This window comes from Vigna umbellata, chromosome 1 (assembly GCF_029865625.1).
Source record: "Vigna umbellata cultivar VRB3 chromosome 1, Vumbellata_1.0, whole genome shotgun sequence".
Taxonomy (NCBI): Eukaryota; Viridiplantae; Streptophyta; class Magnoliopsida; order Fabales; family Fabaceae; genus Vigna; species Vigna umbellata.
Window position 1 is genome coordinate 39,947,443 of NC_142165.1, and position 16,022 is coordinate 39,963,464.

Here is a 16,022-nt window from a genome sequence, read left to right on the forward strand (position 1 = left end):
TTCATGTATCCATTATAACAGTCCTATGTGTGCAACACCAATTTAAAATTAAAAAAATCTTATTTTCTTTTAACTTGATTGACAAAACTGATTATTTGTATATTGTAATTCTCTCTAGGTATACAAATATACATCTTCTGTATCATTATTACAATAAATATAATTAATGGTTTTAACTTAATCTTTGTTAATATTTTTTACTACAATATTAAAGAAATATCACTCTTATATAGTTGAGGATTTAAGCTTGTGGAGGAGTTGCCGCAGGGAAGCCGAAGAGGATTGGGTTATGGCCACTTCGAAGACGGTGATGTGTTCGCTGACCCACTTGCGTCCGCTAACATGCGCCGCATCTGCATCGGCGTCACGAATAGTTCCCTACCCACCCGACCTCATAAAGTGGGTAACCAGAGAGGGCGGGTTCGTGCACCGCGCGCTCGATATAGCACAACTGGGTTCATCCAACGGACTGGGTCTAGTGGCCAAGGAACCAATTCCACGTGGCACTGACCTAATTGTCCTCCCGCACCACCTTCCCTTGCGCTTTACCACTCTTGAACACGACCCTGTGCTGCATCACTTGGCGCGCCAAATCCCTGGTATTCATTCTTTCTGTTGAGTCTAGGGTTTGTTCTTTTTCTATAATTAGGCTACACTGAGTTTTTGATGTAAATGAATTGGACACTGTGGTAGCATTTGGCAGAGGAACTATGGGCAATGAAACTGGGTTTGAAGCTTCTGCAAGAGAGGGCAAAAGTTGGGTCCTTTTGGTGGCCGTACATAAGTAATCTCCCTGAAACATACACCGTGCCTATTTTCTTTCCTGGGGAGGACATAAAAAACTTGCACTATGCTCCACTTCTTCATCAGGTATTTCTTCAACAAAATACAGAGATAAAATGCATTGAGTTTCTTTTGAGCTATATAGTCAAACTTATTTCAAATTTTGGAGAAATAAAAAAATAAAGGAACTTTTAGAAAAATTTAGTTCATAAGCTTCTTCTTAAAGCACAATTTTTTTTTATTTTTCCCATGTCGGTTCTTATGATCCAAGCAGGATCGTAATTTGTACTTCACAACTAATCAAGAATTGATTTTGACAGGAGAAATGAATCTACTATACCTACTTCATCTCCAACTCTAATGTTGAAAGCGCTTACCCTTTTGAAATGCATTTCTGCGTCTCTTATTCTTCGAGTTTTCTAGTTTTATAAGATATATAAAAATCATTTCATGCACCTAGCCTGTAAGTTTTACTGTTGTATTAATCCACTTTCATTTCTCTTTTGGGATCATGAGAAAATGCATTTTCATTTCAGTCCTTTAGCTAATACTTAATGACGTACTTGTAAGCAATTCCAGAAGCTGAAATCGTCTGTGTCGTTGTTTATAGAATATATTGAGTGCCTCTCGCAGGTCTGTACTATGGCAGTTAAGTTAAGTCAATTTCTTGAGGCAGGTAAACAAAAGATGTCGGTTTCTTCTTGATTTTGAGCAAGAAGTGAAGCGTGCCTTAGCGAGTGTTAAGCCAGATAGCCATCCTTTTGGTGGTCAAGAAGTAGATGCATCTTCTCTTGGATGGGCAATGTCAGCAGTCTCATCTAGGGCCTTCAGGTTGTATGGTGAAAAGGATCAGAATGGGGACCGGATTCACATACCCATGATGCTCCCTCTGATTGATATGTGCAATCATAGTTTCAATCCAAATGCTAGAATTGTTCAGGAAGAAGATACCGATACCATGAAGATGCAAGTGAAGGCATGCTTTCTCATTTTTCATATATATATATTGCACCAACCCCCGCCAAATTGTTCTTTTTCGGCTTTTAAGTAACAAGTTAAATCTGACTCCGCTTTCCTGTTGGTATTCTTTCTTTCTCTCAGGTTGTGGCTGAGACAGCCATCAAAGAAGATGATCCTCTGTTACTTTGCTACGGCTGTTTAAACAATGATTTTTTCCTTCTTGATTATGGATTTGTGATTCACTCAAACCCTTTTGATTGTATCGAGCTCAAATATGATGGCGCTCTTTTGGATGCTGCAAGCACTGCAGCTGGAGTTTCTTCACCAAATTTCTCAGCACCTGCTCCATGGCAGGAACTGATTTTATCTCAGTTGAATCTATCTGGAGAAACTCCAGATCTCAAGGTTAAACTACTATTACATGTTACATTAGTGCCCTTCTTCTATCTTGTAGAAACTCAATGCATATTGCCGTTAATGTATCAACATAACATCCACATTTTGACTGAAGGTTTCCCCACGGTTGATAAGTGAGTGATAAAACTGGCCAAAGCATAGTAGGATCATCAGGAATAAGTAATAATTGCAGGATAACTGAATGATTTAACCCCCAAAACTGAAAAAACTTTGTGGTATTGATCATCCCACCCATGGCACAAGTTCATTTTATTTGTTTTATTGTGACAGGTGAGCTTAGGTGGTCAAGAAACAGTAGAGGGCCGCTTGGTGGCTGCATTGCGAGTAGTCCTTTCGAGTAATGTGGAAACTGTGCAGAAGTATGATCTCAGTACACTAAAGTCTTTGGATGTTGAGGCTCCTCTCGGTGTTGCAAATGACATAGCTGTATTTCGCACCCTAATTGCTTTGTGCGTCATCGCATTGGAACACTTTCCGACCAAAATAATGGATGATGAATCTCTGTTGAAGCAGGGTGCTTCAGGTTCAACCGAGTTAGCCATTCAGTACAGAATCCAAAAGAAATGCGTGATTATAGACGTAATGAAAAATCTCTCAAGGAGGGTAAAGCTTCTATCATCAAAGGAAACAGCTACCCCTGAAGGCTGAGTGTATGCTTATTTTCCTTAAAACTTCCCAACCGGCTCTAAAGTGAATGCTACACTAACAATGGATCCACTTTCAGTTTAATGCGGCGCTTATTCAAACACACATTGGGTGATTAAGTTGAACGTGCCGGTCATTCAATGATTGTGAACGATTAGTTATTTGCTTGCTGCTAGGAATATCCCTTTTCCCTTTTATTCTCTTTTTGATTTGTTTGCCATGTAATTTTGATTGAGCTAGTTACTTAAGCCGTTTGACAAATCTTCTACTGAAATATAAGCAGTGCTACTTATTTTATTTAATTGGTCATTATGTGTTAATGTTTCTTTGCACTGCACCCAATTCAACATAATTTAGTCTTTCTCCAAATATGAAACCAATTCAGTAGAAGCTCTATGATTTGACAATCTTCCCCGTTGGGAGAACTGTAAATATGAAATACGTCATACTGGAAAAATCTAATTCAGTAACCGAATATTTTATTAGTAGCTATCGATGAAACGTAAATAAACTTATTCTCTTAGTTTTATAAGCAGTGATTATTTTTTTAGTTTCTTCCTTCTCTGTTTTTTTTTCACACAAAAAAGGAATATTCCGTGGTTCAGATTTATGTTATTATGTAGACTTAGGAGGACAGAAAGTCAGAAACAAACAGAAAATCTGCACCACACCGGCCATCGCTCTCTCTTTCACAGTCTCCCATGAATAATACCAGTCAAAGAATTTGAATAAGATGTGGAACTACAAATTTCCATTCTATTTTCCTTGACGTGGCACAAGAACGGCTAGTTATACTGTGCCGTTCCGTGTTGGATTTAATCTTTGAAATTAGGGAGCGTTTGCGTTTGGAAAGAATCCATGTCAAGCCCTGTTCATTTTTCACAGGGCAACTGAATCGGCGGCTTCAAACCTCGTCACGTACAAGAAGAAAAGAAAATCGTAACAGGGGACAACGAATCCTTTCTCGACCAAACAATTGTGTTTGCTCCACAAGCACATAGAAAGAAATTTTAGAGAAAGCATGTCACAATATATACCACCAAAAACACGTAGAAGAAAGTCACAAGAACATAAAAGCTAGGAAGAAAGAAACCGAAAAAAAAAAAACAGGCTGAAAAGGAAGAAAAAAGGGATTTATAATAAAGTTCAAACTTCAAAGAAGGGAAGTCTGTCTCTCTAAGCATAGAACATTTTATGTACATGTGTGTCTGTAGTGATGTCGTGGTGATCTAACATCCAAGGATAGCACTCTCGGCCAATCCCAGTGGCGAGCGAGAGCGAAGACGGTTGACATCTCTGAGAAGGGCACGCCTGATGTGTAGCTGCAGTGAAGGGTGCTTTATTTTCTCAATTTCTTGCTTGATTTTGATGACTTGGCTATGAACTGCATAACCCATGTAGCCCTCTCGTTTCTCGTTGAAGAAGGTGGCGGAGGTGCAGGTGGAGGCGGCGGTGCTCTCCATCTTCTTCGTTTTCTTCTTCTTGTTGTTCTTCAGCAGAATCCCAAATAGAAACCTTTAGAAAACAAATGTTTGAAACGTGATTATGGCGTCTAGGAAACAAGTTCAAGGATTATATATATACCCGAAAGAAGGAATGAAAAATCAGATTTTTAGAGAAAGGGAAAAAATCTTTCCTTTGTTTTTTTTTTATTATAAAAATAAATAAAAAAAGTTTTATTAGGGCTCCAATCCACCTTCTCCATTTGGATGCATTTAGAACAGACATTTGAAGCCACGCACCTAAAATATATTCTTAATTTCTTATTACACTATTACTATTATTAAACACATACGCCAAATTATCTGTATTTTTTAAATATATAAACTATTTATATTTTAAAACTAGCAATTAAAGAGTAAAATTGGAAAAATAAATGATATATATAGTTATAGATATAACTATAAATAAAATAAATTGTAATTATTAAAATAAAAGATATTATAAGTAATATTATGTAAATAATATCATGAGCAATTATTTAAATTTGAAAAAATAGTTACTGAAATAATAAAACAGTAAATAATTATTTTCTAATGAAAGTAATTATTTGAATTTAAAGAAAAAGTAAAAAATATTTTTTTATCGTAAATAATTATTTATAGGTTATATATTTATTATTTCCACCCACCATATGTTATACTTTAATTACAAATCTGACTCATTTGATTTGTTGTTTTCTTTTCTATTAGAACCAAGAAACTGAATAAACGGACAACCGTGTGATAAACTGATTCAACGCCATTTGTCCAATACAAATATTTAATTCAGAAATAATATTTTATGGTAATTTAAATGATTGTGAAAAATAAAAACACATTAAGATGCATATAAAGATAGTAATATGAATGATTAAGAGTGAGATTGAAATTTGATGAAACACGTGGAGGAAAGGGGTGGTGTGTGGGAAGGGCAATGATAGGAATGGATCCATATAATATTTATGTGAGAAGGAAAAGTCGTCAAAGTTGAGAAATGTTTGGTATTTGCAGAGAGAAATGGTTTCCACGACATAAAAATGCTCCAAAATCAAACTTCTACCACCCTCCATTGCTGCCCAACATAACCTGAAACGACAACTTGGGAAGCCACCCAAACCAATGGAAACTCACCACCTCAATTCAATCAATTTCAGTTTATGTCTATTCACACCCACTTTGCTTCTTATGTTTTCTGGTTTTGTCCCCATTTGCCACTTGTTACTGTTTTCCACATCCCTCAATCTTCAAACACTTCCTCTTTTTTATATTCAATGGAGAAAAATAGCCCACAAATTTATTATTAAAAATAATATTTGAAAACACAAAAAAAATCTTTAAAAGTGAAGATAGCTTTGTTTAAAGATTTTTGTTTCCAATTTAAGGAATCGATTTTACCATAAAAAAGTTAAAATATAATATTTTCTCAAAAATTTTACCTAAAATACTTTAATTTGTTGTATGTGTATTGTATGACTAATCATAGATTAGATTAGACAGTTAATTATACACTGATAAAATTATTATCAGATTGGACGGTGAAGGAGTTGGATCAATCGATCAACTGTTAGAATAATTAATTTTGATTTTATTATAAGCTTTACTTCGACTATCAACTACGGATAAAGTCAATTTAAAATATATAAATGAGTGTAAACCTCATCTTACGAATTGATTATGTGGAATTGAGTTAAGTTTTAGTTCACTTGTTAACATAATATAATTATTAATAATTGGATAAATATATTTTTGAGGGAAAAGCTTTGTCATTGATATCGATTTGTCAAATATTTATTTGATTTTAACGTCGAAATACCGTTTTACATATATTTTTCAAATAATTTTAATAATAACTACAATAAACTTAGAACAATAATTACAATACTCCTTGAACATTGACATGGATCTTACATCTCACAAAATTGTATCCAAAATTAGTAGTGTCGTGTGATTATGAAATTTTTCTTTGTGATTTGTGAACTCATCCACAAAATTGTGGTCAACGATTCATAGACGTGTAATAGCTTCATTTTGAAGACTGGTCAACCGAATGAACTTTGAAAAACAAAAGAAAGGGTTAGATATAAAAGCAGTTGACCTGCATAATCTAATTAATCACCAGCAGTAGCCACTGAACTTTGACAAAATTTAAGTGCTTTGTAAATAGCCTCATTAGTGGAGTTTGATTTTTAAGATCTAAAAGGTAACAGATATAACTATACCGGCCATTGGAAATGAACCAATTAATTAAGTTGGTGGACAAAAACTTTTATAAATTATAAATACTTGGTCAAATTATCAATTACAATAACTGAAATTGTTTGTATACGTGATATTTTTTACACATTTTTTATTTTCATTCTTTGGTAAAAAAACCCTCAGATGTTTATAATTCTTTTTCTTGAAACTACTTTTTAACTTTTGAAACATTTTATTTATAGATAAATTATTTTAATTACAACTTTTAGCTTCAATTGTAGTAGTTTTTTTATACATTATATTTTATTATCAATCCTGTATTAAAAGAATTTATAAAGATTAAAATTAAATAAAATTAATGTACGATGCTTTTAGGGTTAAATATGTTTTTAGTCCCTAAACTATTGACCGTTTCTGGTTTTCGTCCCTCTTCCAAAGTAAGGTACAATTTAGTCCTCAATCTTTAAAAAACGTTTGTTTTAGTCGAAAAAACGAACGTTTTGAGGACTAAAACGAGGACTAAAAACAAAATTTTGAGGACTAAAATGAACGTTTTTCTAAAGAATGAGGACCAAATTGTACCTTACTTTGGAAGAGGGACGAAAACCAGAAACGGCCAATAGTTTAGGGACTAAAAACATATTTAACTCGATGCTTTTATTTTGTTATATTATTTTGTGAATTAGTTAAACTAAATATTTAAACAAAACACTATCAAACAATTAACAGAAAAAAATAAAATAAATCTCATTATAACATTTTTTAAGTATAATACGGAGTGAATAATATCTATAAATTAGTGAAAACATGTCCGGATAATAAAAAATAATAATATTATTATTGTTATTATAAATAAAATTTTTAAAAAATATTATATTTTTGGGTACAAAAATTTTATTTATTCTGTAGATAGTTTTATAACTAAAAATAATAATTAAATTTAAAAAATGATTAAATTTTAAAAAATGATTACTTAACAATTAAATCTGTTTTATATTTAATTTGATTTTTATATTTATTTTTTTTATTTAATTCAATTTTTTTAAATGAAACAAATTTATTTCTAAATTGAGATCAAATTTATTTTTTATGTAAATATTATTAAATATTTTTATTTTAGGAATAGAATCGGTAATTAGAGTCAAAATTTTAGAATTGGGAGCTAATAACATTTACTTAAAATTTTAAAAGGTTAAAGTTGACATAAGATTTTTAGGTTAAACATCAAGTAAATTATTTACTTTTAGGTTAAAATCAATTAAACAGTTTAATCAAAAAATCATTATAACATTTATATAATAATTCAATTTCGTTTGAATATATAAAGAGATAAAATTATTCAATTTAAAAATATTGTTGAGACTAAATTAATAAAAATAATGAATATAAACATCAAATCGAATATAAAACATTAATACATCACATTAACCCTATTAGTATCATATGACATGATGTTGTTTATTATCCATTAATTATTTAAACAATATTAGAAGAAAAAAAAGATTAAAGTAAAGAAAACCAACAAATATTATGATTTTATTAAAAGTAAAACTATTAAAACTGAATTAATAAAATGGTATAAAAATAGGTACTAAAATAGTATTTTAACTCATTTTAAATGTTAAGTTTGTTCAATACTCATTGTTGGTCTAATTATGAACCGTTTTTTGGGCCTACTTTATTTTAGATGGGTCGGGCTTGTATCCTTATATAATTTTTTTCTTTTGTGTAGAACCTTTGCACGTCATCTTTTTAATCTGATCCCATTTATGCGGACCATGGATGCTGCTTAGGCTTATGATTTTCATTTTTAAAGAAAATGAATTTTATATTTTATTATCTTAGGACGAACTCCAATATTTGCTTTCAAGAGAACTTACATTTCCTTTGTTTCATGTTATAATAAATTACACTCATTTTTTTAGTTTCAAAAAGACATTTAACTCTTTATATTTTTACAAAACATCATTCAAGTCACTTTAGTTTTTACATATATATTCACATTCCTTATTTGGTTTTGTAAACGAAAATCACTTCAATTATATTTTTAATAAAATAATACTTATTTATCTTATTTTATTTTTAAAAATTATATCCACTAAAATTTAAATAAAAATGTAAAAAAACTAAAGTTTAAAATATAAAAATTGAAGACATTTTTTTTATTGAAAAATAATAATAAAACTTATTTTTGTTAATAAGATAAGAGAACAATTTGTCACTTAAAATAAAAAAGGGGAATGGTATCTAATAAAAATATGAAAAAAGATAGTGAATGTCAATAGTAATTGATTTTTGAAAATAATTTGGATGCTAAAATTTTATTTATAAGTGTATATAAATTTGAAGAGATTAAATATATTAAAATTAAAAAAAAATGTATCTATACATTATTTTTATATGTATGTAAAAAAAATTGTCAGTGGCCATTAAACTTAATCATTGATTAAAATATAAACATATTTTTTATCCTTCAAATATAAAAAGGTCATAGTTGTATTAATATCAAATAATAACTATATAAATATTAAATAATTATATGAAAAATTATAAAATTATGAAATGTGTATTTTATAAATAAATTACAAAAACTAAAGAATAAACTAATATTAATGTAAATTTTAAATTATCTCATAGAGTAATTGTATTTTAATAATTTAAAACATATAAATATAAGAATGAATATAGAAACGAAACGATATTAAGTTATAGATGTAGCTTAATATTAAGTTAAATTTAATTTGTAAATCTTAATATCATTCCATATGAATAAACCTTTAACGCCCATTATCATATTGATGTAATAAAGAACTGAAATAGGGACGGTATATTTAACATACAGACCAAATCACAATTAGTTATGTTATTTAAATAACATGGATTAAATATGTTTTTAGTTCCTAAATTATTGGCGGTTTGTGGTTTTCGTTCATCTTTCGAAATAAGGTATAATTTGGTCTTCATTCTTTTCGAAACTTTGGTTTTAGTCCTCGAAACTTTGGTTTTAGTCCTCAAAAACTAAAATCGAAAACTACCACATTTTTAACGGTATTAGTTTTCGAGGACTAAAAATCAAAGTTTTGAAAAAAATGAGAACCAAATTGTACCTTATTTTAAAAGAGGGACGAAAATAAAAAATGACCAATATTTTAAAGACTAAAAACATATTTAATCCAAATAACATTTACTAGGGACGCTTTATATTCATAAGTATGGTTTAAATTTGTTATGATTTTAATGAAAATTTCTACGTTGACTAGGTACACATAAAATTTTAAAAATTACAAAATGATAATACAAAACAAATTGCTTAGTTAAAAAAAATAGTATTTTGAATTTTACATTTCGATGTTTGGTTTGTTTTAGTTTGTATATTTTTTTACTTAATTAAATTTATATTTTAAAAAATAATGATTAATTGAATTCTTGTTTCTGAAAAAAAAAACACTTATTGTAATCTTTTTTAAACTGATATCAAATATAATGTGTCAAAATTTGAGTCATCTTTTATTTAATAAAAAATAACTTAATTTTAATATGTTACATTTGTAAAATACCAATTTAATGGAAAAAATAAAATTAAATATTTTTATAAGAATAAGTAAAAAATAAATATAAAAAATAAAATTAAATATTTAAATATAAGAGCTAAATTAATAATTAAACCTTAAAAAATTTACAATATATACTTACACGTATAATAATTTTTCTCATTTCGACAATAACTAAATTATACCGTGACTGATTTAGACACTATCCTTGATTTGTTTAATGCAAGTTTCTAAATACTATATGAGTAAAACAATAATAACAATAGATAATGGTTTACTTTAGGACAACTATGAAGATTAGAGATCATATAGAAAAATTATGCATGCATCATGTTACGATATTTGTTATTTTCAAAGTGTTTTAATTTTTTTAAATTTAAAATATGTGTGTGAATAAGTACCTAGCTGTCATTTAAATTTAAAAAGAAAAAAATCGCACTGACGTTGGTCTGAGTTTGAAATGAATCGAGTATGATAATTATCTGTACCTGGATTTAGGTCAAGTTTAGTTTGTAACAAAACAAAAGTTTATATTGCACTTCATTTCAATCAAACCATTTTTATATATATTAGTTTCTTTCTTTAGCTTTCGTGTACAAATTTTCATCGGAAAACAGAAAAAAAATTACATGGTCAACTATTAGATATTATTTATGATAATTTTATAACAATAATAATCATAAATAATTTTTTTATCGTTTACACTATAAAATCATTTACCCCGTTAATGTATATAAGAAATTATTATGATAATTTTATTACAATAATAATAATAACATTCTTTTATTACAATTGCATGTAATTTATATTTTATTCTTAAGTTAATTAGTTTTATTGTTAATCTGCTCTAGTATTGTCTACACCAATCGATCCAATTCAAGGTAGGTCGGTCGGTCTGTGTGGTGATCATTTGGGTTTAGTAACTTGTTCTTCGAGCTTTGATTATCCAAGCCGGTGCATGACCAACTAACTTGATTGATGGCTGACCAAGTTGTCTAGTGGCTTGTTTGGTGCCTAATATCTTGTTTGGTGGTCGGCTAGGATGTCTAGTGATCAGCTAGGCCTGCTGATTTGCTCTCCAAGCTGGAGGTCAACCCTTCGAGCAGGCTTGTTGATTTGCTCTCCGAATTAGGGATAGTCCCTCCAAACTACTATATTGTCATTTAACCTATTTGGTGACTGATCGGACTTGTTGATTTACTTTTTGAGTTGAGAGTTAATCCTTTGGACTGATGTATCGTTGTCTGGTCTGTATGGTAGTTGGCCAAACTTACTAGTTTGTTCTCCGATTTAAGATTGATCCTCTAAATTGGTGTATGATTCGACTTGTTTGGTGGTCAACTGAACTTGCTGGTTCAGAGAATTAAAAACTGACATTCAAATTGTGAATAAAAACAGTTATATTTTTACAAACTCAGATAACAATAATAAAATATTTATATTCAAATATACGATATTAAATACATTAACAATTATCTTATTTATATATATATATATATATATATATATATATATATATATATATATATATATATATATATAAAAGTACATATATATGTTATATATGTATGTATATATATATATGTATATTTATACATATGTATGTATATATAGTATATGTATATATATTTATATATATATACATATGTATATATATATATACATAATATATACATATACATATATACATTTATATTTGTATATATATACACATATGTATATGTATAATACATATGTATATATATACATATGTATATATATACAAATATAAATATATATATATATATATATATATATATATATATATATATATATATATATATATATATATATATAATATGTAGAGTTAACAGTTTTATAAAGCTGTTTACACGTGTTTGTCAATTTTCACAATATTTTTTATAGTAATATATTTTAGGTTTTGGTTGTTAAGACACTTAACGTCTCGGGACAGCTTTCGCCACCTAATTGATACACTGATAACTACCATTTCAATAAGTCAGCTGTACTAAACATATATAATATAACATTCATAGTATTTGCATTTTCTCTCTCACTTCTGTTGTTTTTTCATCACATCTTCCAATTACCTAAATTTACTTTTCATTTCTCATTTCATTATTTAAATTATAATATCTAAATCTATGTATTTACTCTCTTTTTTTTTCTAAATAGACATACTGTTATTATATAAAAATTAAATTAAAAAATAAAATAGAAAATGAAAAGAAAACATGGGACATATGTATTTCCTTTTTTTCATACATTTTTTTACTATCATTTCAACTTATTCCACTTTACCTTTCAAGTTTTTTTTTTGTCAATTTCTCTCTATTTATTTTCTCATCTTTTCTTTTAAATTAAAGTTATTAACACGTGTTACCATTTTTCTTTTAGTTGCTTTACGATACTTATTTTTCTTAAAGTCTTAAAGTACTTATTTTATATTGATCGTTTTTCTTGTAGAATTTATTTTCATTTGTAGTTCCTTTACACTTATTAGATTAAAACTATTAATTTTCATTTGATATTCGATCCTCAATTGATTTTCAAGATTTGTTCATTTTGCATGTTAATATATCAACTTCGCAAATTATTGACAATGTTCATCAAATTGTTTTTGGAAAGATACGCTTTGTAAACTTATTCAACATCTCAAAATCATCCTTCTAATTAAACTCAATTGCTCAACAAACAATATATTACTTTTTTTAAACAAGTTTTAGTCATATTTAGTTGTTTGTTTCGTTAAAATCGAGTTAGATATTTGTTCCTGTTTACAAAACACTATTTAATTTAGAGTTAAATATGTTTTTAGTCCCTAAACTATCAAGCGGATTTGTTTTTAAGTCCCTCTTTCAAAGTAGGGTGCATTTTAGTCATTCTATTTAAAAAAAAACGTTAATTTTTTATACCTTACTTTGAAAGAGAAAATAAAAACAAATAGTTTAGGGACTAAAAACATATTTAACCCTTTAATTTATTTTAAAATTTCTTCAAAAGAATTAAAATCAACCAAAACATAAAACAAAACAAAAATTAAGATTTCAACGCATACATTCAGTCGAAATTTAAAGTTGCCAACTTATTAAAGCTTAAAGTAAGTTATAATATTTAAAACTTATTTACAAAAAAAAAAATTATCTAAAATAAAATTCGTAAGAGACAATCTTAACTTATTTATCAATCTTAAATCCACTAAACAAGTTGTCATACCATTTACAAATAAACGGTAAAACCCACATAAAATTGTCAACAATATTTTATCTTATCTATGTGCAGATATTTAGACAAACCTCATAGCTAATCTCATAACTACTATATAAAAAATTATAATTCTATTTTAAATTAATAATATAAAATACTTTTTTTATATCTCTTTCGTTCTCTTAAACAAAATACACATTAATTTTGGAAGTAAAATATATAAAATAAAAATAAAAATAAACAGTGAAATGCTGACTATGATTGTTCAATTATGATAGCAGAGAGTCAGAAGCCATAGATGTAGCATAAACGTGTGTTTCTAAAGTCAACTTCAGAATCACCAATCTCCGTGTCGACTCTAATGTGAAGACTGTGTTACTATAAAAAAACAATAAATAAACTTCAATAAGTAGTAATATTCTTTTTTGCTAGCTAATCTCATCACACCATATACATATAGTAAGCAGCAGCAACTTAATAATATTGACTTCATTTCCTTATCTTCCTCTTTTCATTTTTATTTATTCCACACGATATACAGTATTTGGTCCATTAACAACTTTTCCATATTATTCTATTCTTATATTATATTACTATATTATAAAAATAATATATTCCTTTTGGTTGAAGATAACACAGATGATCAGGGTCGAGGAAGGAGACAATTACGCGTTTCATGTGATTGCTTACAATTAAACACCAAAAATTCTCAACCTTTATTCTATATATAGCTTCTCCTTCTTGTCACTCTTCATCTCCACCTATTATTCTCTTACGTCTCCAACCAATCATATATATATACAGATCGATAATCACATATCCATTATTTTCATTCCTTTCTTCTTTCATTCTCTTTTCCTTCAACCTCAAACTTTACTCTTCAAATCCACCAATTTCGAACATGGCCTGCCTGGTATCTCGCTCGGGAAGGGAATTGCAGAGGTACAACAACATGGGTGGCCGCCAAGTTGTTGGGTGAGTTTGGTTTGGTGGCTTCGTTTTTGTTTCTAGTACTGTGTCCTGTCGCGTCTGCCAAAAATGTTTGCTTTTATTGTTCACGTGGGTTAATTCGTTTTCTATAAAAGTTGCTGGATCGGTAGGTCCATGGTGGCGCACTTTCTTTTTGGATCTTCCCGTTTTTGTTTTGGCATTGAAAAGGGTCGGAATAGATCCAAGTTCATTAATTACTCCATCGTTTTGTTTGTTTGTTTCGGTGTACTTGACTGGGTTTTTATAATGTTCAGGTGCATACCTTATAGATATAAAGAAGACGTAGATGGTAACATGAGTGACGAATTGGAAGTACTGGTCGTTAGTTCTCAGAAAGGCCAAGGATTCATGTTCCCTAAGGTATTATTCATTATTGGTCGTTTAATTAATTTAGTGAAACATTCATTAATTAATTGATTAATTAATTAATATCGCATTTATCTGATAATTAATCACAGGGAGGATGGGAACTCGATGAATCTGTAGAAGAAGCAGCTTGTAGGGAATCTCTTGAAGAAGCAGGAGTATTGGGAATTATTGAGGTATGTAATAGTATTGTCTAAAATGTTAGGCATTTTGAAATTTTTATGCTTTGGTTGGTATTGAAACTTTAATATAATTTTGTTATTCACGTGCAGCATGAATTGGGGCAGTGGTATTTCATCAGCAAAAGACATGGCATATACTATGAAGGACACATGTTCCCCATGTTTGTCAAGGAACAGCTTGACACGTGGCCGGAGAAAGATTTACGGAGAAGAATTTGGGTATGTTTATGTCTATACCTATGTTGCACATGCTATTTGATTTTATTTTATTTTTTAAATTATATACGTAGTTTGCATATTTTTCTAATTTATTTTTTTGTGGTTATCTTTTGTAGATGACTGTTGGTGAAGCTAGAGAAGTTTGTCAGCATTGGTGGATGAAGGAGGCATTAGATATATTGGTTCAAAGAATAATGTTGTCTTCAGAACAAGGAAAAAAGGATATGGTTTTGGATGATTCTTTAGGTTTTTAAAGAGTTTAGTTACTGTAGGGTAGGCCAGAATTTCATAAATTGAGTTATAGAAAACTGTAGAGAAAAATGGAGCTGCAATTTTAATGCAACTTTAACGTTACACATTTACACAACTTAGCACTCACTTCCAAGAGTTAAATAGTTTCGTATTAGACCTTCCCCTTGTTTTTTTGTTATATGTTTTTTTATTGAATGTATACTCCATAAGGTGTGAATCCTATCGATGAAGTACAAACCCTCCTTCCAACCACCTCTTATTTTCTCTCAATTGATTTACTTAATTATATACTAGTTCAACTTCATCAACATGATAAAGCATCTTACTTTAATATATATATTTATATACTTTCATAATACTAGTAATAAAAAGTATTTGAAAATATATTAGATTTTCTTTTGATTTTTGTTTGGATGAATAGAAAGAAAATAGGTATACGAATATGTATTTATATATAAAGAACATAACCCTTTTAAATAACTTCAGTAAGTTATTTATCTAAATTTAATATTTTTAATTTAATCTTTAATAAAACTGAAACATTGTTTATAATATTTACAGAATTAACTTTTCATGACATATATATCATTAGTTATAGATTAATCTAACACATTTAATATTTTAACTAATAAAATAATAACTCTAACACATTTAATTAACTATATATATATATATATATATATATATATATATATATATATATATATATATATATATATAATAACTTTACGAAGTCAAAATTATCATTATATTTATTGAACATATCATTATAT

The 16,022-nt window shown here is 28.6% G+C and overlaps 2 protein-coding genes across 2 annotated transcripts; both read left to right on the forward strand.

The window, feature by feature from the left end:
* Nucleotides 1-238: 238 nt before the first annotated feature.
* On the forward strand, nt 239-3,107 carry LOC124841384 (Rubisco methyltransferase family protein). The gene is made up of 5 exons (XM_047317645.2): nt 239-599; nt 704-870; nt 1,460-1,759; nt 1,885-2,148; nt 2,431-3,107. Exons 1-5 carry the CDS (start codon nt 290-292, stop codon nt 2,806-2,808), a joined length of 1,419 nt encoding a protein of 472 aa, XP_047173601.1. The 5' UTR covers nt 239-289; the 3' UTR covers nt 2,809-3,107.
* A 10,882-nt stretch (nt 3,108-13,989) lies between these two features.
* On the forward strand, nt 13,990-15,528 carry LOC124847353 (nudix hydrolase 18, mitochondrial-like). Its single transcript, XM_047324829.2, has 5 exons — nt 13,990-14,215; nt 14,485-14,590; nt 14,689-14,772; nt 14,869-14,997; nt 15,114-15,528. The coding sequence occupies exons 1-5, from the start codon at nt 14,142-14,144 to the stop codon at nt 15,249-15,251; spliced, it is 531 nt and encodes a 176-aa protein (XP_047180785.1). The 5' UTR covers nt 13,990-14,141; the 3' UTR covers nt 15,252-15,528.
* Nucleotides 15,529-16,022: the final 494 nt, after the last annotated feature.